Below are 24,469 nucleotides of genomic sequence, written 5' to 3' on the forward strand. Positions count from 1 at the left end.
CTGGAGACGTGAACCTAAGACAGCAAAACATCAATTACCAAAAAAGCTGCAGAAGGTAGGCGGTCACATATCATTTGTGATTAGTTTTAGAGCGGCAATGAATATAAATAATGGTCAAGACTAGTTACCTTTCATCTATAACACACTGCGTCACTCAAATTTACACGGTATATAACGCCCGTGACAGAAGAAGAATACGAGGCCTGTGCCACGTCCGGAGACTTTTGGACTGGTAAGCTTTTGCTATTGAGGTTAAAAAATCAGAAACCGAATCGGCAGCAAACGCTAATTGCCGCCAAATCATGAGGTCAACGCCACATTCCTGCCTCATACGGTCAAATTCCGCATCACAAGTCCCTTAATAAGCCCATTATTCTTGCGCAGGTGAAGACCCGATAACTTGGCGTGTCGTACATCATAGAGGAGAATTGAATTTTGGGGATGTAGGCCGGGTTATGCCCTTACGCACGGCAAGCCGAGAAAGGGGTCCCCCTCTCCCGAGAATCTCAGGGACGACGCGCAACTCAGATCTTCAAGCTCATAGGAACATGACGCAGCAGATTCCTGGGTGAAACGATCGACACGCAGCCTTCCGGAGGATAAACTTATCCCTGCCAGTGAATATGCGTCAGAAGTAGCCAACCATGCGCATAAAGTGACATACCTGGGGATTTCTTACGCAAGCCCCAGACATACCGGCCCCGGAGCCATTCCATGTGCTGTGTCAGCTTTTCTTCACAGTCACTGCAACTAGAATACGGACACGCTCATCCGAGCACTGTCACGGTCTGTAGTCACCTGGGCATAGGAAAACCGCGGTCTTTATTTCTATTTACCGCTGCACTGCGTTGGATAATTCATCCGAGAGAAATAGTTTGGATATATAAGTTTCCTGGGCTCTCTTTCAGTTCAGCATGTACAGTACAGCTTGCAAGCTAAACCCCTTGTGGATCCGCGCTAAGCAAATCATATCTGTGATCGACAATCCCTTGGTCGGATGATCTTCAAAAGGATTGTCATGATTTACAATTGAAGATCGACTACTATCATTTGAAATGATTGGGCCCCTTTCTCCACCAAAGTCTACTTCGGGCAGGTCAGCCGCTTAGAGCCGCTGGAATACAAGCCAAGCAATGGGCACAGAATGATATTACTTCCTATTCTAGGAAGAAATGTAGAGCTACCATGTGAAGAAATATAGAAATCGAAAATAGATACGCCAATCCAATAAGACTTTGATAATCACAACCTAGAAGTCTGCTTGGATTGGCGTATAAGCTTTAGTGGATACATTTTTAGACACGAACCCCTAACCCACATGCCCTTGCTAGCTGTCACCACTGAGGGAATCAGTACCATATCGATTGCGTGCGATGGAGGCCCACACAGATGTTTCACGGAGGGGCAGAGGAGTAATACCCACTTTTTATCAGCGGACATAGTTCATACCTTGTTTCTTTTCTCAAATTTCTTTTTTCCTATAAAAATTATAAATGAAAGTGAGAGTCAGGCCTTTTTGATGTTTGAACAGAAAGAAAAAATCCAAGCTCCACAGCCGAAATGACGATTTCCAACCCATTTCGCCGAAGTGACCAGCATGCTGGCCGAAACGACATATTATCCGAAGATGGTGTTGACTCAAGGGACAATGTCACCAAGTACTCCGAGTCCACTATATCTACCCCTGCCACAACAGATAATTCTGTCGTTTCAAGGACAGAGAGTCCTACAAGTTCCTTGGAATCCCCCTCATTACAGAAACCGGAAATAGACCTTGAGTTGGAAATGGTACCAATGGCACCTGAGACACATGGTCGGCTTGGGTCATGGAGAGGCTCTATGATCTTGCTGGTAACTTCGGGCTCACAATTTCTCGACAATGTGTTTATGACAAGTTCAAATATGGCACTGGCTTCTATTCAAGAAGAATTTGGTGTATCCAGTACCAATCTACAGTGGATGATCTCTGCATATACGTTGGCCTTTGGCGGATTCTTATTACTCGCCGGGTCTTTGTCTGATAGGTACGAAAGCACCACCTACATCCTTGTGATATCCCCGAAAACTTTGCTTACAACAACAGATATGGACGAAAGATGATTCTTTGCTTGGGCTTATTTTGGCTCACTATATGGACGCTCGCTATTGGATTTGGCCAGTCATTTATTCAACTAACGATTTTCCGTGGTATTCAGGGCATTGGTGCATCATTGACTGTTCCCTCCGCCATTGGAATTATCAGTTCCTATTTCACGGGTGTTGACCGAACTCGCGGACTATCAATCTATGCTGCCTCTGGAACAGTTGGCTTCTGTGCCGGTCTCATTTTCGGTGGCTTTCTCACCTCGTCCCTGGGATGGAGATACCTTTTCTATTTGATCTCCATTATCCCTGGCTGTCTGGGCATTTTAGGATTGATCGTACTACCCAAGGATCGTGAGGCAACCAAAGAAAGGCAGCGAATGGACTATCTTGGCGCCGTTCTGTCGACAGTCGGTTTGATTCTTCTACAATTTGTTCTGTCTAGTGGTGGTCGCTATGGCTGGGGTGACCCATTCATCATTGTGATCCTGGTCTTGGCCGTGGGATTCCTTGTTGGATTCGTCATATACGAGAAGTATATCAGTAACCCACTGATGCCGCTTTCACTTTGGACGATTCCAAACTTTGCTGGCCTTTGGATCGCTGGATTCAGTAAGTTGCCTGGCTATTCATAAATTATGAGGCAATTGCTAATTTTTTTTTAGCCTGCTATGGAAGCTACCAGAACATCATATATTACATCGTCTTGATGGCCCAAAAGGTAGACGGATTGTCAGCCGGCGACACTGCGATTCGCTTTTTGCCAATGGGTGCGATAGGTTTTATCGTGTCATTGGGAACAGGAAAGCTTCTCGAGTACATAAATGCGAAGTACTGCCTTATTGCTGGCTTAGTCTTGTCCGTGGTAGCTGCAGTACCAAGTGCCGCGACAGCTACACTTACCGAAAATTTGTATGAATCCTCTCCTATGATTGATGACGTGAAGTCTAACTAATGTTCTAGCTGGATCAACACCCTCGCCACGTCACTCATCAGTATTTCCGCTGTGTCCTTCATCTTCGTTACGACGAGCACAACAATTCTGACCAGCGTTCCCGTCGAAGTGAAAAGCCTGTGCGGTGGAATGCTCAACACAGCATTTCAAATAGGATCTGGCGTTGCTCTCGCCATCTCCGCCGCAACAACCTCAGCGGTTGATATCCAGAAAGGACACGGGCTCCCCCAGCAATACGCGACAGGACTCTGGTGCTCCACCGGATTTGCAGGTCTCGGCCTCGTCATTGGAGTCTTCGCCGTCCGTCGGAAAGGAGCATCACCCAAGGACCGACTCGGCGGCCCTGTGGTTGTATAATTCCTTTGTATACAACCACCTGTGAATTTTGATAGACAGTAGATAGGTATAGTGTGATCTGGATGTTATATTCTGGATTGGTTTATAATGACCTTAATGATGGATAGACTAGCGAGTTCGGGCATCGTTGGATTGGACCCAGTTGTTTATTTATTTATTTTTCCAATACATTTTTCCAGAGGATCTCTTAAAATTTCCGTTCCTGATACCGGTAAAGTGTCCGTGGTGGATCCAAACTTAATTCTAGACCCACAAGCTTAACCAGTCAAACTTGGCCAATCGGCCAATCTGTATTTGTCTGGCAGGTGTGCGTAACACTCGTCTTCGAATATTGAGCTCGATGGCAATATTACTCGTTGAAACTTGAATTAACAGATATTAGGTGCAGAATAAACCGAAGGAAAATAGCCGGCGAAGATACTCCGTACTTTCAGCCGTCGCTGGGAAGATAGCAAATCCAAGACAAGACGAAATCTCTAAGTGGATGAGTCGCTGGGAGACGCGAGAGAAGCCTCAACAGATCAAAAAAGTGGATAGAGATTCTGATCACTGAGAGAACTACACTACATGCCATTTAAACGATAAGTCAAATTTCCATAGGCTGTTAATTGAACATCACGTAAAGTAAGTCGAAAACCTCATTGACGGTATCAGGTAAGGTGCAGTTCTCAAAGTTCAGAGCAGTAATACTATTGAGTACATGTCCAGGGAGGACCAAAATTTCCGAGTCAAGCGCAAGAGAATTATAAGATACAACACAGATATGCTCAACCCCGGAGTCAGAGCCTTGAACTCGATCACGTAGCAGCATGCAAGGCAGAGCAAAAGCAGGATTCAATCTCGAGATACGGAACTTTTGAGGATCAATGATTATATCAAAAGCCGTGAGCTGGCTCTCTGGAATGGGGCCGATGGCAGAGAGTTCGAGAGGCCACCTCGGGGTTTCTAGGACAATTAAATTATCATCTTGAGCTGAAATAATCCGAGCATAAGGGAACGCTCCATTCTCATATGCTTCGATGACTCAAGTGGCATTACGGAGATCACAATCCTCTTCCAATTGTTGCATGAGATGAGTCTGCAGACTGATACTGAACATCTTGACTTGACATAGTGGAGGGAATTGATTTGTCGATGTGTCGAGTCCATTTGTAAGAAGTCGAGGGACAAGACTCGTGCTTTGTAATTTCTATCGGTGAGTAAGAGGACACTTTAACTGTTCATTCCATTTGTCATCTTGTATGGAATCAAACAATAAGTATATATCCTCGTGGAAGAGATCTTTGTCGACTTTTTGCTAGTCCCTTTTGATTGAGGTTGGCCTGGCACTTACGAACACGTTGCTCCAGTCGTTGATCATCTAGAAAGAAAAGCCCATGTATAATGGCCAAACGAGAGAAATAAAGTCGAATTGAAAGTCTATCACTGGATTTATTTGTTGACGAGTGGTGATGATCTGTCAAAATACTCTGCAAATCCTTCTCTGCACGGTTCTCACACTGAAAATAAATATACAAACAGATAATCAAGTCATAAAAAGAATCATCGCAGTCCTAGATCAAGTATTGTCGTCCTTCGGGGGATTATCCGCTCCGAATGGGCATTCGAAGGACCAGCTGGGGTTGGTAAAGCTAATATAGCCACAGCATTAACCAAAGCCATTCATCCTTGTAGCATCAGACTCTTATGGTATAGGGGGAGTATTTTGAGCTATCGTCTAGGACAGGGAAAATGCGATTGACTTGGTGCAGCAAGAAGCTCGTCCGGATCGATGGCAGCTGATATACACGTAGTGTAGAGGCTTGACTCTGAAGAAAAAAACATGAATAAACTTACGATCTGTCCTCTTTTCTGTTTGCATTGCTCGATAAAAGGCCACATAGAGGGATACCAGTAGTGATACCGCCACTATCCCGGCCTTTGGGTGGAAAAAGGAGAGAAAAATGATGGCTCCCAACACAATTCCAGTCCCAACATGGAGGATAGGCGCCTGAGGAATCAATGTGAACGTAGGCATGATCGACAACTCGGCCCGAGATCGAAAAATTCAAATTGGAGCCCATGCGAATTATAACTCCAGCACGCCAATAACGAGGGTTGTAAAAGGTGAGCTAAAATAGCACGAATTACTTTGGTTGCTAAGACAAAGGCTGTTCAACCTCGTGGTTCTTGGCGGTGAAACGGTCGACCTGTTACTTCTTGCCGACTTTCACTTTCCCCCTCTACACTCACCCGTTGGAAATCCCCAACGCAATTGCCCCTGAACCTCAAAAGGTCTTGGTTGCCTACAACCAATTCGTTATGAGTGACTCTGGCCTCGTCGTTCCAGGGAGCGCCCCCGCCATGCAGACCATCCCTACCCCCGACAAGCTGCTGAGGCCGAACCATGCAAAATGTTCTATCCCAAATACCGAGCGCAAAACACGCAGCCTTTTCAATTCTGCTGCCCGCTGGTTGCTCCACAATCAAATTTGTACGTGGCATTCTACACCCGACGATCACCCCTTGCTGGGCTTGGCCAGTTAGGGGGCGCATCAAGTCAGGGAAGAATGGCCTCCTATCTCAAAGACGGATCTACTCTGTTTACTCGATTCCTGAGACATCAACGCTAATGATGTTGTTTGCCAAATAGATATTTCCCTCAACCTCATCGCGGTCCTTTTCTGCACACACTCGTTTTTACCTCAGGCTCAACAATACACGTCCAAGCTTTTCACAATCTCCCACTACAATGAAAGGACGGGGGAATACGGCGTCGGCAGCGATGACTTCTTCTTCCTTGGATTTTGCGTCGTGCTGTTTACTTTCCTCCGAGCAAGTTGCATGGAGTATGTGCTTCAGCCGATGGCCCGATACTGTGGCGCATCAACAAAGAAGGATGTGATTAGATTTTCCGAGCAGGCATGGCTGCTGTGCTATTACTCAGTTTTCTGGGTGCTTGGTGTGGTCAGTGAACATTGCCCGTCACAGCTCGAGATAGTATGCTGACCAGTTACCAGCACATCTATGTAACCTCGGAGTATTTCCTCAACCCCAAAGAGATGTTCACAAATTGGCCAACACGGGAGCTCCCTGGGCTTGTCAAGTGGTACATACTGAGCCAGTGGGCTTTTTGGATCCAGCAACTCCTTGTTATTAACATCGAAGAGCGCCGCAAAGACCACTGGCAAATGTTGACCCATCATCTTCTGACAATCGGTCTGTTGTATACCTCGTACACATTGCATTTGACCCGTGTCGCCAATCTGGTATTGATCTTGATGGATGTGGTCGATATTTTCTTTCCCGTGAGTTCCTCTGTCAATATCTCACTGTTTGCGACTCGCTAACTCTCAAACTAGCTTGCCAAATGCTTCAAGTATCTTGGGCTGTCCACGTTGCGAGACGTTATGTTCGGCATTTTTATGGTGTCATGGTTCCTAGCCCGTCATGTTTGGTACGTGACAAACATGTATCATATCTGGGCTTACATGCCAGATATCGTCAAGGTTGGCTGCTACCACACATCGGAGGATAACGTGGTAACGGGTCCAACTCCGCTACCTGAAGAGGGCTGGTCGCATATGCTTGAGGCGTTCCTCAACCCCTCGGGCACCATTTGCTACAGCGACAGTATAAGATGGGGTTTCCTCGGTTCTTTGGGTTTTCTCCAGATTATTACTCTAATCTGGTTCTTCATGATCGTCAAGGTGGCCATCCGTGTCGTGCAAGGAAATGGTGCCGATGATATCAGGAGTGACGATGAGGATGATGACATCGAAGAGGAAGTGCAGGAGAAAGGCTGGGTGCAAACAGTCTCCAAAGGGGGTGTGGATTCTGACCTCAAGGCATTGAAGCGCAATGCTGAGGTCGAAGGGACTGCGTTATCGACCGGAGCAGGTTTCTCGGGACGGTGGGAGCGCAAGGGATTGCTCGGTCGAGTTGGATGCGAGAGGCAAGTTGACTGATTGAACGTTCCAACTTTTCCCAATCGTATATTAAATTTCCACATACTTTTTCAATGCATCCAGAGACGATGGGAAAGAAACATCTCAAGGTCCCAGCCTGATCCTTGTAGCCTTATGAAAAGCTACAAAGTGCCTGGTAGACGGGCGTATTGACCAAACAGGCCCTCACGTCTCTACCTATTATATAAACTTGCTTTTACACAACAAAGCGGATGGTGACAACGGATGATTCATGAGTTATTCACAGACAGGCATGCCCCATTTCTTTCCGAACCAAGGCTTCATATCCCAATTCTTTGGATCCCATGGCAAACGATCACCACCCGTCTTTAGCACAATCCCTTGCCGAACATAAATATCCAGCTTGAGGTCCCAAAGATCAAAAATCTCTGGCATGGCGAAAGACAACATGATGGCCCTGTCTCGCAGTAATGGCAGAGGAATCAAATCCAGAGCTGCATGATGCGGAACAAGAATCTGGGCCATGGTGGGTTGAAGATGGATTGGTATTGACGGGTTGAACTTGTTTGCAACAAGGGCCTGTGGGTTATCCGTTGGAGCGATTGAGCTGAAAAATGGGGACATGCTTCTCTTATCGCAGGTCATTAAATCACTAATATTGAAGTCTAGACAGGTTGCATTGTGGAGAAATGCCAGGAGGGTTTGCGTTTGAGTGGGTTGAAGTGTATTCAGCTTTGGGTCTGTATGAAGGAAAGATATGCTCGGATCCTTGGATGACACCAATTCTTTTCCATCAATGTTCGTGTTAGTAGGTATGAGATTATTAGAGGAAGTAGAATTAAACTTTACCTTGATCGGAGGTCAATGTCTCACTAGAGCCCTCCGGTGGGGTCACATCCAGACTATCGAGACTTGAATCCAGGTCTATGCCTCCTGGATCCTCGTAGTCCATCTCAGAAGCCGACGTCTGCTCTGGATGTGTCGTTGAGATCTCCTGGCAACTCTGTTGCGCAGTAGTTGAATTTATCACGGGAAGAGATGTTCCCAATGCTCGACTCGAAGGCTTCAATCTGGGTTTAGGTCTTTCATGGCAGATTGTCAACCCGGAACAATCCTGTCTTTGTCTTTGTCCTTTAGCGGGAAGTTAGCTTGAACAGTAAGTGAAGTGATGAAAACAATTACTCCATGCGCGTTGTGCAGCCTTGTTTTGTTCTCTGCGAGCTGTAGTGATTATCCGCTTTTTCGGCTTGCTGCTTTGGTCCATATTTCCTTCGGAGGGCATGGATGATTTGGCGCCAAATATCCACTGGCTTATGGTTGATGGCTTATGTTTGACGTGCCATGTTGAGCGGGAAACGAAGTGCCGGAGGCCTTCATTAACTCCGCTCAATCTCCGGACCAATGAAATATTTGGATCAGAGCCTGACTAAATTTGTTCCCCGTAAGCCATGGCTTACGCTTGACCAATCATAGAGCCCAATTCCATAGCTCATACTATACTGCTGGCAGGTATATATTCAACCGGACAGAACCTCGTTTAAGATACCTAACTTCATCTTACCAGTATCAATTGATTGGGTGTATCAAAGATGTCCTCTGCAAAGAAAATCATCGCTGTTGTCGGCGCCACCGGCACCCAAGGCTCCTCAGTAGCCCAAACCTTCCTCACCCTGCCCAACTGGCACGTCCGCTGCTTGACTCGGTCGCCCTCCTCTGAGAAAGGCCAAGCACTCGCCACCCAAGGTGCAGAGGTGATTCAAGCAGACCTGAATGATCCAGAGTCGCTACGTCAAGCCTTCGCTGGCGTCCATGCCATCTTCCTTAATACAGATTTCTGGGAACCATACCGTCGCGCCATCGCCTCCGGCACAGAGGCCGCAGCCAGCGCCAAAATCGGATACGATGCAGAAGTCAAGTTCGGAAAGAACGCAGTTGATGCCGCACTGCATGTCCCAACACTGGAGCGATTTGTCTACTCTGCATTGGGCCCGATGAACGCTGCTTCCGGAGGCAAATACCCATACTCTTACCACTGGGAGACCAAAGCGTACTTGGCGGACTATATCCAGGGTACCCAGCTTGGAAAACTGAGCTCCTTCATCTACATCGGTGGTTATCTCACCAATAAATTCCTCTACCCGAAGTTCCGGAAGGAGGTCGGAGGGTACGCTCTTGTACTCCCGGCAAGCAAGCAGACCCGTATCCCTGTTATTGATACTGCTCGCTCGACGGGCCCGTTCGTGAAGGCTTTGGTTGAGGAAGAGGCCCCTGGAACCAAGCTGCTGGCTTATGATGAGTACCCGACTTTCGAGGAGATTATCAACACTTGGTCCAAGGTCACAGGTAAACAGACTATGTTCATGCAGATGGATATGCAAGACATGCACGAGAAATTTGGTGTGCCGATTGAGGTTCTTGGGGGCCCTGCTTTCCTGGGCGAGTATGATTACTGCGCTGGTATCTCGGGTGTTATTGAGCCAGCTCAGTTGAAATCTCGAGTAGATGTGAAGAGCTTTGAGGAGTCGCTGAAAGGCTTGGACATGGACTTCTTACTGGGAACGAAAGAATCAATTTAGATAAGAGAGAGGCTTAGAATACGACCACGTTGAATAAGTTCTGCTTTCTCCATTTGACAGACTTCAAAGCATGACGTGATTAGTCGTGACAAAGGCAACTAGGATAGCAGTAGTCTGAAAATCAATGCCAGAGCTAGAGAATCGGACCCCTTATTGCCAGGGAAGGGAGACATAGCCAAATACGAACTCGAAATTTATTTAGACAACGAAGGGTCTAAGTCTCTCTTAGTCTCTTTTAAATCCAGGGGCGACCTCCTGGGATTGCTTATCAACAAGATGCGGGGAAAGTTGGTGCGGGGAAGCTCACGGTTCCCAAGGGTTTCACCCATTGTATTCTATTTCCCCAAAGCTCATATTGACTCTTCAAGACCGTTGAAAACATATACCATGTCTAGTTACACCGCACAAACTCCCATCCTCGACCACTTTGTCATCCTCGTGTCCCACAAAACCCTCTTGGGAATTTCTGAACATACCAATGGCCAATTTACCCTAGCACCAGGTGGAACTCACGCCGATGGACTCACAACAAACAAGCTAATTCTCCTTCCGGACGGCGTCTACCTAGAGCTCATCGCCTTCTTCGACGACGCTGATCCCGAAAAGCGCCGCCAGCATCGTTGGGGCAACGAGAAAGAAGATAGCATTATTGACTGGGCTTTCACATTGCCCTCAGAGAACGACTTTGGCACGATTCAACAGCGAGTCCGAGAATCTGCCACCGGCTTCTTTTATACAGACCCTATCCCTGGTGGTCGCACAAAACCAGATGGCACCGTCTTAAAATGGGCAATTTGTGCGCCAAAGGATGACCAAGGGAACGGGGTGGCCCCAGGGACAATGCCATTTTGGTGTCTCGATAGAACGCCCCGAGCAAATCGTGTCCCTTATGAGAAGGAGGCCCATCTTACTCGACACCCTAACGGTGCGCAGGGCGTGTCTTCTGTGTTGATCCAGATTCCTGATGGTGGAGATGCGAAGCTGAAGGGAACATACGATGCGATGTTTGGGGATGCGTGGAAATATGCGGTTCCTTCCGGTTCGAATGCTGGTCATCATTCGGTTTCTATTTCTGGGGAAAAAGCAGCTATTCAACTGGTATTACATGGATCAAAGAGCGGACGCGTGGAACTTTTGCCAGGACTTTTGATTGATATTGAAGAATCTGCATACTGATTGAAATGTACAGAATATTCCGTGTCTATAAAAATTGAGCTCTCAAGCCCGAGGATATACCTGTACATTGCCTAGGACTATTCTCTCGTGCTTATTGCCTTGTTGACTCCCAAGGGAGTTGGTCGATATTTTAGACATCTGAGCCCAATGCAATCAATGGATTCAGAATCCATGCATATAAGAAAATGACCATCAAGCCAGATATATGATTTGATTAATTCCTTTTGGAGCAGCTCTAAATAAAAGTCAATGTATCTTGGGGCGCGGGTGTCGTGAGCAATGCAGGGGCATAAGAAGTATAGCGACCGGTAGTAATCAGGGTAATCTGGCATTATTGCAATCTCTAGCCGCGCTATACGTATGAATGTGCTAGGATCGAAATAAATTCCGCAACTTTGCAAATGATGCCCGCCACCAGCTTTGAAGTCTTTTAGTGCTGCGCGTTGACCCTTCATTCTGGGACTCTGATGCATCAGCAATAGACTTGAAGCGTGGGAGTCGATCAAAATTGTCATTGACTGATCTTCAGATCCTTCATTAGTCAATTCAAGCAATTGAATTGAACTCAAAAAAAACCGCATATAGGTACTCACTGTAAATGTTGAGTTGGTAAAGGAGGCACGTCAGAAACGACTTGCAACCGGATTGGGGGACGAGATCGCTGATCAATTGACAGAGAGCGTGAACGCATTTCCATCGGGATACTGTTGATAAACGGTATTAAAACACCGTCCGCTAGTAGCTCACGGGCATGATGGATGGTCGGGTTTAATTGTGACGGATTCGGTGGAGATAACAGCACGTCGTGATTGTTAAGCAGCTCTCGCCGGAGCTCTTCTGGAATATTGAGTTCATTTGGGGACCCAGTGGATATATAAGTGCTCATTATAGTTTTCCATTGTTTCCCTAGACGACGTGTCTCAGGTGTCATATGCCCTCGATGAGCTGATATCCCCGAGTTATGATAGGAGTCACTGTAAGCATTTGCTTCAGATAAGAAGTCTAATGTCTCGATGCAATGGTTGCGAGACAAAAAATCGACAAATGATTCGAAGTCGTAAGGGGCACTAGCATGTCCAGAGATAATATTGTTGAAATTGGGTCGTGAAGTTCGAGATGGTTGCTCTGTCGATTGTGTACTTTCTGAATCAGTTGATGATGCCGTATCCGTGGTATCTTTGCACTTTCCACTATATGCCATCGATCATATCAGCGTGAGCTAGGTGAATGGTATCGTAGATCTAGAACAGTAACTGGGAAGAATGTAGGTGTCAAAATTTCTCAATTCCAACAGTATGTACTGGACAGAAGTACCCTCTTTTATCAGACTGAACCATGAGGCACACTTATCTGACTAAACAATCGTTCGCCACGCAAAGTCCAATGTCTTGTTTGATGGTCTGCCTTCCACTGGACGGAAAGTTCTCGCCCAATCAACATCTGCCCGCGTTCATGGTAAATTAATTGTGAACCATGGTGAGAAGTATCTTTGGAGCTGTCATATTAGCGCCTTTGTGCAATTAGGTAGTGTCTCGTGTAACAGAATGCTACCCAGCTTTAGCCGCACATATCCATATTGCCACCATTCTCATTGCCACCTTATGGTTATGCGCCCGCTTATCAATCTCTTGAATAGGACTAAGTCAACTTGGTCCACCCCCTATTAGTAAGTATTAACCTCCAGGTACGTTTGGTCCAGGCGCTTCCAGATCCTTTCGCATCATAGCTCCATTAAGCTATGTCACGGTCTAAAATGACGCGAACTTTGGACCCCTTAAACAAACCTAGCAAATGACCTTGGATGGATACATAAAGCAAGGGGCTCAAAACTTTCACATTATTCTTCCACTTACTGATTGCCTCGGCATCTTACCATTCCATGACCTCCACTCCAGACTTTGAAGCCACTAATTTCCTGGACAGTGTAGGACACACTACACAGTTGATTGCAACCTGTCTCCGGAATAACAAGCTGAATTCGAAGAAAATCCAACTACTTCTCTCAGAATATAGCTCGGACGCGCTACTTGACGGTCGGCTTATCGATACCGCTCGATCCGATGATCGCTGTATTGAAAATGCGACACATTTACTCTTTGCTCACGTTGATTTTATCGCGTGGCTGGTTTCGCAGAACTACACCATAACTGCGAGCTCGGTTAAATGGTATAGCTGCAAAACAGTGTTGAACAGGGGCCATTTTCATTCATCGAAATTTGCACTACCCGAAGAAATAATTGGGAGAATACGGGAAATGGAAGAACACGTTCGTGCTGACATAGCCATTTATCAGGTGAGCTTCTCTGTACTGTCTATTGGGAGTTAGTCGCTAAGCAGGGTCCCAAGGTTACTGCTGGTTTGATTGGCTTCCAGCACCCCACATCTCTCCCTAGCTCTCCCGGATCTACACCAGTAATGCCAGGCGAAGGTAATACTCCACTTTGCACCTCTCATTCCAATTACATGATATGAATGAATGAATGATATCATTTGTACAGATTTTCACAATGCGCTTCGAAAAGGTTGGGATACTGCTGTGTGTCTCAACTGAATTCGAGCCACGGCCTTTACGACCAGCCAATATCAACTTACTAAGGCGGGTAAGTACCACCGGAATTGCAGTGTAATTGAACCTCCAACATGAATCTCGAGTTTGTTTAATTGATAGACTAATACAAAAAGAAAAGGGCTTGGGATTGCTTCAAATACCATCTTTACTGTATGTCCGTTTTTCACTTACGAGAAATTGTTATGCCTAGTTCAATATGAAATAAATGATGCTTTGGCTTTTTCCTTTTATTTCTTACCAATAGAGAGCAATTGAGAGAGATTCTCTGTAACACATGCCAACCGTCTGGAGAAGGGTTTTTGCCTTCAGAACTGCCTACCGCTCAAGAGCTTCATAATTGTATGTTATGTTTATGTTCAGCTGAACCCGTAAGAGCGTCAACGCGCGTTCGGGATCGGCAAGCTGACGCACCTCAATGGAAAGCGTAATATGGTTTCAAAGCAATTTCATTTCGATTTCTGGTTTTCAAATCGGTGCGGCCATTGGCCGTATCAGCCCGATTGCCAGACGCCGCGGATGGTTCAGGCCTAGCGCATCAGAAAGTACTCTACCCCGCCGGTGTTCGCTACGAATCATGATGCAGTATTGCATTGTACTGTAACTGTAACAATTGATCGACTGCGTAGGTGGACATAGAGAAACATCGCCTTCAAAGAAGAGTGGAGACCAACCATGGGTCGCGAATATCGGAATACTGGGCGTACCTGGAGGGAAAACAGTCGTTTCATCAGCATCCATTATCTTCCTGTCTAACTCGCGTGAAATAATCGACCAGCAAATATTGAATTGGGAGCCATGCTCATCGTCTTAAACCAAACCTCGTGTAAAATGGCCGTCGGGCGCTGTCTGGAAGATCCCGCGTGCATGTGTCTCCCAATCATCCAAGGCTGGTCAAGTTTCCAAATTGGGTTTCATGGAGGCGAAAATGCCATAGAGCTGGTCTAAGACCATTAATCTGCTATGGAAACATGGATGTTGTTGGAATCCACCATACGAAAGGTGCTGAAGAAGTTGAACGTTGCAGGAGAAGATGTGGATATGATAACCCGACATGCTGGGCCAAGAAGTCCCCGGGGTCTTTCTCCGGCTCCTGCCATTCCTCCCCTAGACATCCGTCCTCAATTTTCATTCCGTTACGAACGTTTGTAATGGACAAAGCAATGCTTGCCATTTCAAGAGGGAAATTCCCTGGGCTCGTTAATCCAATCGGACTCATGAATGAGGTTGATGAGTTTGAGCCATGAACTACCTGCGAAATTTAAGACTTCCCCTGTTGCCACCTTCGAAACTTGGAGAAGCAGAGCAAGACGTGCAAGGAGAAAAGACCAAGGGATCCTCTTCCTGAGAACCCTCTCCCTAGAGAACTCAGCTGACACCACAGCTCCTAATGCCATGAACTAACTGACAGGGTAAAATTGTGCAACCATGACAGAAGAATGGTGAAACAGGGTTGCAGGATCGAGAGGATGAAGATGGACACGGACGAACACAGGATGCCAGAAACACCCTGTGATGAAAGTTAATCTCAGTGACCTACCTTTCTATTATACGCTGATGCCGGTGTCCATTTTTCTGCTTAGTGCGAACCCTTTCCTCGATGATTCATTGCGAGCCCTCCGGTGGCCTGCCATGATGCAAAAAAGTTGAACCATAGTGAGTCTGGAATAGGGGATCGCAGAAGATATCATGCACACATCTGCTCTTGCGTCGTGTAAGTAGAGCGTGATGATTAGCTGACTGTCGTACCCGATCGGGTTAAAGGCCCATATTCCGACGCGTTAACCTGGTTGGTGCAGAAGCCGATGAAAACTAATGATCAGGATAAACATCTCTCAAGAATCGTCAACAGGTTCCCTGCCTACCCTACCTACCTTCCTACCTTCGACCATCCTCTCTGGATTGGGCAAATCGACCAGATGATGACCTTTGTTGCCACTCGATGAAGTAACTTCGTTCTTTACCGCCAGGACACAGTGGCAAACCATCTTAGTCTGGTTTGTAAAGCCGCATTCCTTGCTTTCATCAAATTTGGCCCCTCACACAGAGCCTTTCTGCTTGGTGGTAGTCACTGCAACTCCACTCCTTCAGGACAACACACCGTATTCCTAAGGCCCGGACCCAGATGGTGGAGTTACTTCGCCTGCCCCTGACTTTGGACAACCATCAAGGAAAGCTCATTAAGATAAAACAACCAGCACACCCAGCGGCAGTGCGTTTTCCGACTTGAGAGAGCAGTGTCCAACACCGATACTAGACCTAAGGGTCTGGGCAATACTGGTGGGTTGACACCGACCCTGGGAATGACGGCTTTTCAGCAGCCTGATTTCAATATGGGAAGGCGCTCGACCAAGCTTGTTTGTCCAGTCACCGAATGGACAATCGTTCGTTATAAAAAGAGAACACCTGAGCTCCTTCCCAGGTTGGTGTTCGGGGCTGGGTTGCTGTTGACCATCCACAAAACGATCACTCCGCCCACAAAGTGAGCACATACATTTGAGAGCTTCACACAGCTTCGTACATCGAGACCGGGAATCCTTGTTTCTCCATGTTGACTGCTCATCAACGCAACAAGGACGATGTAAAGGGGGGACTGTGAAGGGAGGACCAGTCATAAGAAGTTCAAGGCACTGGTTTCTACCAAGCCATCATGGCCAACAAGGATTCGGCGAAGGCAGCATGTATAACGGTGCCCATGAAAGTACATTGCCTGCTCATGTTGAGCTTCACTTCTAGGCTCTACGTGACCGCTCTGGGGCATGGAGGTCAGAGGCTTGTTGAATTCCCCTAGCCAGAGCCGTGCCTCTTCAACAAAATCCGGTCGCCAACGAGGTCCTGCAGTGTTTTCTCAGCTTTTGAACCAAACATGGGTAATGGGAGCCACCGAAGTATTTTGTCTTTGGTTTAAGCATGCCCACCGCTGGGCGTTGCATGCCCCTGAGCCATGTCAGAGGCATTCGCCATCGCTTGCCGGAACCACCTGATTGGAAAGGGTCTTCTGTGTGCCAACCTGCAATATCTTGTCGGATTCGACAGACACCACCTTGCATGATCGACTTGGATAGTGCCCATTGCCGTCCTTGGTTGTGGTTTGCTGAGTTGCCATATCGAGACTTTAGGTCTGGTGGCTTGGTAATTATGACGCCCATAAACATTCGACGACATTCCTCCAAATATGTGTGACAAGGTGACTCCATGTGTATGTGTGCACAAGGGCCAGATTGGTATCGAGTCTCCGGAAGGTATTCGATCGGGTTGTTGTTGCGTGCGACCCCAAGGGCTCATGGTGAGGATCTAGGCATTTAGAGGAGTGAGGTCCTCGATGCCCCAAACAAATCAGTATATCCAAGCTGTATCTGTAAATCACCAATGCCATATTGGTATTATCTGGTATTATCTGGGCTCGACTGACACGTCCCACGCTCAATTGAGGGAACAGATGTGGCCGTGTCCATCACAGGGGTCGTTCTCAAGTCATCGCGAAGGCTCGAGCAAGGACTTGAGATCGCAGTCAAAGACGTGAGAATCCAAGATGTGAGAATCCACATTGAAGCCACGCAATGAGCTTACAAGTCTCTATTTGTATTCACTTGGATTGGTCTGCGTCGTCTTGTGTCTGTCCTTGGCCGAAGAATAACGTGCGTGCCTGCAAGGCGTTGAGGCCAAGTACCCAACCCAGGCGCAGCGGTGCTTCGTGTCGAGAGAGGAACACATTCAACCCACAGAAAAATTCTCCATGATCCCAGCACGGATACAGCAGATTCATCGAGATCGCGTTGTCTGGTTATGGACTGGGGCCATCGTTTGATCGGGGTCGTGCGTGTCGCAGGTGAGGACTTCGAGTACGTTTGAAAAAAGCCAAGAGTGGCATTCTGCAGTTCCAAACATCCCAGCATCAGTAGAATACAGAATTCGATGAAATATGGGCTAACTCACTAATTTTCGGAGAATGGTGTCCGTGAAGTCGTGTTGTGCTCCTGCTGAAACTTTCCAATGGCCAACTAACATCACCGATCTCCATACAAAGTCGGCCAGGCATCATCTGTCACTGTATTAATATCGAAAGGCTTGTGCTTAGAAGCCAAGATCTAGCCTCGTCTTCTAACCTTGGAAGTGATGACCACCGGTCTGTAGACTCTGAGAGAGAGCCATGGCCTTCATATGCAACCAGGGTAGATTCGCAGGTGCATGGCTGGAGTGCCTCGCATGCCTGTCGTCCAGGGTCCACAGAGCTAGTTCCAGCGTCCACAGAGCTAGTTTTGCCAAGCAGAATAGCCTTCGTTGTTCCTCGAGAATGAACAAGAGACTGTGATGGGGTGAGAAGGGGCTAAGGTGAAGGAACTTGGCGGGAATAGCTTTGAGTGCTACCCACACGCCAAAATCCAAGATCCATCAAGATTACCAAGCCACCTGTGACATACTTTTTGACCAAGACTAATACGCTCTCATTCTAAGGAAAGGGGGGCTTGATCAGCAGTCTTACCAGTGCCCTTTCTGGTTTGACGAGTGGGAAACCCTGGGTCATCGCAGGGAGCATATGTCGGCTCTCACATCCGTGAGCTCGAGCCACACAACTTGGAGAAAACCCTTTTGATGCAAGGACCCCAAGCCAGATACAAATTGAAGAAACTACAGATGAAGTCGCCATGCAATAACTGACAAGAATGACCTGATGGTGTACTGGGTATATAACGCCACAACAATCCTGCACAATATCAGTTCTTTGCCGCCTCCACAGCCAGAGTATGTCAGTTGGGAGACGATCGATATCAGTGGCTCCGTGCCAAAAAAATACTGACTTCAACCCCAATATGTTGTATTGGCGACAATGGACCACAAGAGGTATGGTAGCGCCTCTGCTGCAATATATGCAAAAATCAGCAGTATATCTATCATGTCCAAGTGACTTGGATCTTCTGACACGCATGTTAAAAGTTACCGACAGAGATGACTTTCATACGAAAACTATCCACTATTTATTGACCGGGAAATAACTGTCGGGTAGTGGCAAACCAACACGGATCTCCCATCCAGCATACCACATTGCACCATTCTCAACGCAAAGAACCCACCACGCACACCGCCCAAAAGACCTTGTAGGGTTGAATTAATATTGGTATTTCAATACCGAATGGTGGGTGATTTATCGGCAAATTTCCGAATATATTGCCTCGTGTTTCGTCGTGTAATCTTGCCCTCCAGACACTTTACATGATGAATCCCGAATATCCATCAGATCAACCCGAATCTGAATCAGCCTTCTTTAACTACGATTGGGTTACTCCTCCCTTGACGCAGTCTGCTGCGTTCGACTTCTCTGTCGACCCCCTCCCCGAGCGTGATGACTTGGTCACCAGCGACCGGCCAAATACCAAGGTTGCGATTCCTCGGATAGCTAACGCCAGTACTTGGGCTAGCAGCAGTCGAGTTAGTCGGGCCTGTGAGAACTGCCGTGAGCAAAAAGCTAAATGCAGCGGACACCGTCCTGCCTGTCATCGTTGCAAGGATGCCGATGTCAGGTGTTCGTACGGGGATCGGAAGCGGGAAAAGATGGCCAAGTGGGTGGATTCTGATGGAGCAAGCGGCTCACTCTCTAACAACTCTCCAGGCAGCTCAGAGAACTAACCGCACAGGTGGAAACCTACGAAGCTCTCTTGCAAGACCTCTATCCTAGACTAGATACACCATCGGCACGTCATGTGGACCAGACCCTGAAGGAGGTGTGTACCGTTCATTCTCGTTCCCCTTTCGCTTACCCATCCATCTCATTTCGTCCAGCTTTCAGGTTCTTCTATTCCCCACACCATCACCCACGACACAGCCTTCGCCCTCGGGGCCATTGACTACACCGAAGAAGACTTTAATCGCGATGAGAAACTCCAGGCCATGGGATTTGTGGGCGAGCACTCGGAGATGGCTTGGTTGTACAGACTGAAACGAGACCTGGACCAAGACACGAAGACGCCGACCAGCGACAGATCCGATCGCTCTTCTATCTCTTCGGTCAACTACTTCCAAGACGACTCCAAAATTCCAGTACTCGAAGACGTGGACCTTCGGGCATGCCCTCCTCAACATGTCGCTAGGCAGCTCGTCGATGGCTACTTTCATACGGTACACCCTACCTTCCCGATCATTGGCATGACGACATTTCTCGGACAGTACAACTCCTTTTATAAGAATCCCAACGTGCAGCCCGGAAAAAGATGGCTGGCTATATTAAATTTGATATTTGCTATTACAGCGAGGCGTTTTCAGTTGATGGGTTTGCCGCCCCACCCAGGGGTGGAGAGCTACTTGGTATACTTTACGCGGGCGTGGCGACTCGGGATTGATAATGTGGCGTTACTTTCACATCCGAACTTACAGCAAGTCCAGGTCGAGGGTTTAGCAGCTTTCTACCTGCTGTCGGTCGGACAAGTCAATAGGTATGATTTCTTTACGCGCGTTTTTTTATGCGAGTTATGTCTGACGTTTTAAATCCTGTTTAGGTCATGGATCATTCTGGGTGTCGCAATTCGATCCGCCGTGACGATGGGGCTCAACCTCCGTAGCGAGAGTACCGCTATTGGACATCTTTCGAAGGAGATAAGATATCGGGTATGGTGGGCGCTTTTTATGTTGGATACCGTACTATGTGTCATGACCGGCCGACCGCCCAGCACCAGCCAGACCTTTTGCTCTACACCTCTCCCTCTGCCGTACACAGAGGAAGAATTCAGCGACGAGCGCATCATGCGCCTCATTACCGATCAACAAGCGCGGAATACGTTTATGACTTCTCTCCTCTCCTCGGACCCTGCATTCACGGCCAGGGAGGACCATGCGAATCGCATTCGGTTTGGACAGCCGGAGAGCGAAGAAACGCAGGACGAGCATGCTGCTCAGGTCCTCGCCCCCAATATTTCGCTATACTTTTTGTACGCCGTGGACCTGGCGTTTCTCACCCGCGAGGCAGTAGACACCTTATACGCGCCTCGCGCGACACGACGAACGTGGAGAGAAATTGAAATCCAGATATTTACCCTAAACAGCAATGCGGATCGATGGCTCTCTCGTCTTCCAACGGAATTTCACTTCGTTGAACTCGATGCATCGCATCCTTTCGCCCGGGAGCGTGCCAGCTTAGCCTTTCGATTCTACACCACCAAATTGATCATTTCCCAACACTGCCTTCGCCGCCTCGCTCACATATCCGGTGGGGCTTCTCCCGGAGCCGTGTGTGATACCATGGCTGCTATGTGCGTTCAAGTCGCAGGGCAGATTCTTGATCTTTTACCAGATCAGGTAGACACAGCCTGGTTATACAATGTTTCGCCATGGTGGTGTATTCTTCACCATATTATGCAATCCAGCACCATTCTTTTAATCGCACTATCGACACAAGTTCACCCCGCCATAGCCGAATCGAATAATATCGCAGATAAGGTGAAGAAGGCCACGCGGTGGCTGAATGAAATGTCCACCAACGATCCCTGCTCGCAGCGAGCTTTGGCTATCTACAGGGATCTACTTTCTCGCCACGCGTCTAAACTTGGATTGGAAATTGACTTTGGGCTCTAGGTATGACTTCGTTCAACGCTTTCATCTACAACGCTTTCATCTATCGAGCCCGAGCTTGTGTTCGAATTCGCTTTTTTCCAAAAACGCATAAGTGCCATTGGCGGTTGAAATCTTCGGCCACTCCCTTGAATTACTGAAAGGCTTAACCACAACTACAAGCGGTTAGATTGGCACGCAATCCGGCGCATCATTACTTGGCAACCGATGGCCAATCTTGTTTCCAGGGTGGGTGTTTCCCACCCTCCCTTTGTGTGGGTCGATATATATGTCCCGTATTGCTTCAGGCCACAATCGTTTTCCGTGAGCTTTCTATTAGCTTCGTACTTGTCTCGGCCTAGCGCTCTCATAAACAGCCGTACCAGGTCTCTCAATGCCGATGAACGACCTCTTAAGGGCCCCAGCTTCTGTTGACGCCGACGACGTCATTTGAAACGCCCCCAGGCAGGCCGACGGTGACTCGGATGACGAGGACGAATCGCTAAATGCCGCTCCTCGTTTAGTACGCCTGCTCATGCACGGATACCCATCTGAGTCAAACAGGGTGACCCACTTTCTTCAGGACGTGCTGCAAATGAAAAGAGTAGATATGCAAGCACTAAGTTCAAACCAGCAACCCTTCATGCAGTGTAATTAACTATTTCAAAGGTCCCCCCGCAGCTCACTGATTTTTGGTCTCCGACTAACCTAACCAAAATATTGGCCTGTTCCTCTCTTTTGAGGTCTCAAAAGAGATGACCACCCAGTCGTCTTATCTTGTCCTTTTCCTGCCAACCTTTTGTGCAGTGTCCCGATTCCTCCTTACGGCCGGCAGACTAGAGGCCAAGGTTCTAACGTCAGTAAACAGATGAGATACTTACAGAAGTTTTATTTGCCATTTAATTTGACTTCCTAAATGTGCCATCATCCTATAAAGAAGTTTTTCTGGCTGTGAAACATATGGAAAGCAATCGAAACACTGCTATTTCGCCTTAGCCATTCAAGCTTTTTGGAGTATCATCCTGCCAAGACACTTTTATAGGTATGACGTACCAAGCCGGCAGCTGTCACGTGCCAACTAATAACTAAGTTAACATGAGTGCACATGTGTTTGTCAGCAGTAAGGGGCGGTCATTTTTTCAGCATTCGCTAATACCCAGATACATGATCCAGTACGACAGGCTATACGAGTTTGGAGCTTGTGACGTGATGCTGAACAATTGATCGGTTATGTAATGAGTAGCAAAATAACAGTACTTTAGTGTTCACATTCGGTCGTTGCTGATCGCAGATAATCTCGGTTTGTTCCCGCGGTAGAATGTCCTACGTGAGTGTAATAAAATACCTTATTTTTTCCTGTTTAAATTTTATTAGTATCGTCCCTGCATGTTGCGACGGTAATAAACGACAAAACTAAGCCCGAACCATGTCATAGTTGATAAACCGAGGCTCGTGCGCAGGTTGCATATGAAGACGACATCCCTTCTGCTTCTTACCATACCCTCGAGATAGATTTCACTGCCATAAAACTAGAGGAACTCGAATGAAGACTTGGTCTGATACTTAATAGCTTGAAAAACGCCAATTCGACGACCTGCCCGTCTAATCATTTGATCTATCTGTCTATATACTGGAGAAATTTGCCGTGCAGAAAGCACTCCAACAGGCATGATGGTTATCAAACTGAATCAGCAACGATATCTAAGCGTGATCTGAATGAGATCCGCCCTCCAGAGCTTATTCGCCAATGAAAGAATGGTCCAGTGCGGAAGCTCGATTATTTCTAGGGAGTTGGGTGAGCAATGAGCCCACTGTTGTAAACAATATCTACTGAACATAGGTTCAACGTTTTCAAGGTAATACCAGGGATCACAACATTCGATGAGTATGTATGTGGCAAATTCCACTCCATGAACAAACAGGAGACGAGCCTTAGTTCTAGATTTATATAAAGGAGCTTGCGTCGGCGGTGTTCGATTACCAAGTGATTCGAGGGAAATTGATTCCGAGGTCACGAGCTCTGGAGATGGGTTCTTCAGCCTTCATGGGATTCCCATCAGCAACCAAATCGCTATCATCTCGGTCCACGCACAATGGGACGCTGATGGTTCCCACCTTCCTGCTCCACATGTTATTATCCGAGCTCGAGGACCCGAGTATCCCCCAGGGGTCTTTGATGGAGCACAATATAAGAGCCCTTTGCCTTGCTAGATGTGGTCATTGGGTTCCAGCCACCGGGCGACCGTAGTGCACCTCTTGGTGATACGATACGGACAAGGTTGATCGTATCAGAGGAAGAAGCAAAACGCTACGCGCAGCATCCCGCGCACAAGGAAATCAAGTCTGAAAATGGCACTGCACGCTTCGGCAGTCGTTGAGACAGGGCGCGGGAGCCCGATATCCCCTGCTAAGCGCTTTATCTCCTTCGCTCTATAAGATCTACGCAAATACTGTCCCGATCCATTTTATGATTATGTTCACGCGGCTTCGTTGCGCCCAGTTGGCCTCCCACTAAATTTCGCAGTCTGGGCTACTTGGCGGGATCCTATACCAGCTATACACAACAACCAGAGCTTTGGGGCCTGGAAAACAGCGATATGATGTTTATTCCAGCACCCTACATTAAGAAAATTAGAGGGAGTGGCGCCCTCATGAGCGCCGCCGCCAGGGCATACCGAGCCGAACATTGTCAGTTTGAGTTTTTCGATGACTATATTACGTATCAATACGCTAATGTCACCGTTGAAGATGTTTCTTTTATGATAATTTCTCTCATCACGACTGTATTTTCGATGCTGGCCTGTAAATGAGACATTCATTTTAGCCCAAGCTATAACGAAGCAGATCGCACGCCAAAGCACGTACACAAGAACCTGAGGGCGCTGAAGGACAACATGTCCGAGAATATGGTTAAAATAACACCTGATGCATTTTTTCTTGGAGACAAATGGCCTCAAAGCATATGTTTCCCATTATACATATAAATCACTAATCTATGCAACCTAGCGTATGTCTTGGATCTCACACTTTTTGGCTTAATCTACGTCGGCATATACATGGCACCAGCAGTTAGGGGAAACCCAAAAATCGAGTTTAACCCTGATATGGACTCAGACTTCCAGACCAAATCTTTGAGAGATCTGCAAGATATAAACAACGATAAGGAAAGGCTTGGCGACGACAGCAGCCGTTTGATGAAGAAATCGGCGGAAAGCTTCGGAGGATGATACTCAGGAAGAACGCGCCACACAATCAATGCCTACATAGGTGATCGGATTCGTCCAAATTGCCCGCTCTTAGCGTCAAATGC

General features: G+C 47.3%; 6 protein-coding genes across 6 annotated transcripts; 5 read left to right on the plus strand and 1 right to left on the minus strand.

Moving 5' to 3' along the window:
* Window positions 1–1,560: 1,560 nt before the first annotated feature.
* Window positions 1,561–3,394, plus strand: N7503_005023 (major facilitator superfamily-domain-containing protein; the record flags this gene model as incomplete). Its single annotated transcript, XM_057064570.1, has 4 exons — window positions 1,561–2,024; window positions 2,084–2,694; window positions 2,748–2,994; window positions 3,046–3,394. The coding sequence occupies 4 exons, from the start codon at window positions 1,561–1,563 to the stop codon at window positions 3,392–3,394; spliced, it is 1,671 nt and encodes a 556-aa protein (XP_056922313.1).
* A 2,301-nt stretch (window positions 3,395–5,695) lies between these two features.
* Window positions 5,696–7,341, plus strand: N7503_005024 (Sphingosine N-acyltransferase; the record flags this gene model as incomplete). Its single annotated transcript, XM_057064571.1, has 4 exons — window positions 5,696–5,867; window positions 6,027–6,340; window positions 6,394–6,681; window positions 6,736–7,341. 4 exons carry the CDS (start codon window positions 5,696–5,698, stop codon window positions 7,339–7,341), a joined length of 1,380 nt encoding a protein of 459 aa, XP_056922314.1.
* Window positions 7,342–7,578: 237 nt separating this feature from the next.
* N7503_005025 (uncharacterized protein) lies at window positions 7,579–7,827 on the minus strand (the record flags this gene model as incomplete). Its single annotated transcript, XM_057064572.1, has 1 exon — window positions 7,579–7,827. One exon carries the CDS (start codon window positions 7,825–7,827, stop codon window positions 7,579–7,581), a length of 249 nt encoding a protein of 82 aa, XP_056922315.1.
* A 1,064-nt stretch (window positions 7,828–8,891) lies between these two features.
* N7503_005026 (NmrA/HSCARG family protein) lies at window positions 8,892–9,878 on the plus strand (the record flags this gene model as incomplete). The annotated part of the gene is made up of 1 exon (XM_057064573.1): window positions 8,892–9,878. The coding sequence occupies one exon, from the start codon at window positions 8,892–8,894 to the stop codon at window positions 9,876–9,878; it is 987 nt and encodes a 328-aa protein (XP_056922316.1).
* A 387-nt stretch (window positions 9,879–10,265) lies between these two features.
* N7503_005027 (VOC family protein) lies at window positions 10,266–11,054 on the plus strand (the record flags this gene model as incomplete). The annotated part of the gene is made up of 1 exon (XM_057064574.1): window positions 10,266–11,054. One exon carries the CDS (start codon window positions 10,266–10,268, stop codon window positions 11,052–11,054), a length of 789 nt encoding a protein of 262 aa, XP_056922317.1.
* Window positions 11,055–18,834: 7,780 nt separating this feature from the next.
* On the plus strand, window positions 18,835–21,183 carry N7503_005028 (uncharacterized protein; the record flags this gene model as incomplete). The annotated part of the gene is made up of 4 exons (XM_057064575.1): window positions 18,835–19,178; window positions 19,229–19,340; window positions 19,399–20,048; window positions 20,112–21,183. The coding sequence occupies 4 exons, from the start codon at window positions 18,835–18,837 to the stop codon at window positions 21,181–21,183; spliced, it is 2,178 nt and encodes a 725-aa protein (XP_056922318.1).
* Window positions 21,184–24,469: the final 3,286 nt, after the last annotated feature.

This window comes from Penicillium pulvis, assembly GCF_028828015.1.
Source record: "Penicillium pulvis strain IBT 33274 chromosome Unknown contig_23_segment0_segment0, whole genome shotgun sequence".
Taxonomy (NCBI): Eukaryota; Fungi; Ascomycota; class Eurotiomycetes; order Eurotiales; family Aspergillaceae; genus Penicillium; species Penicillium pulvis.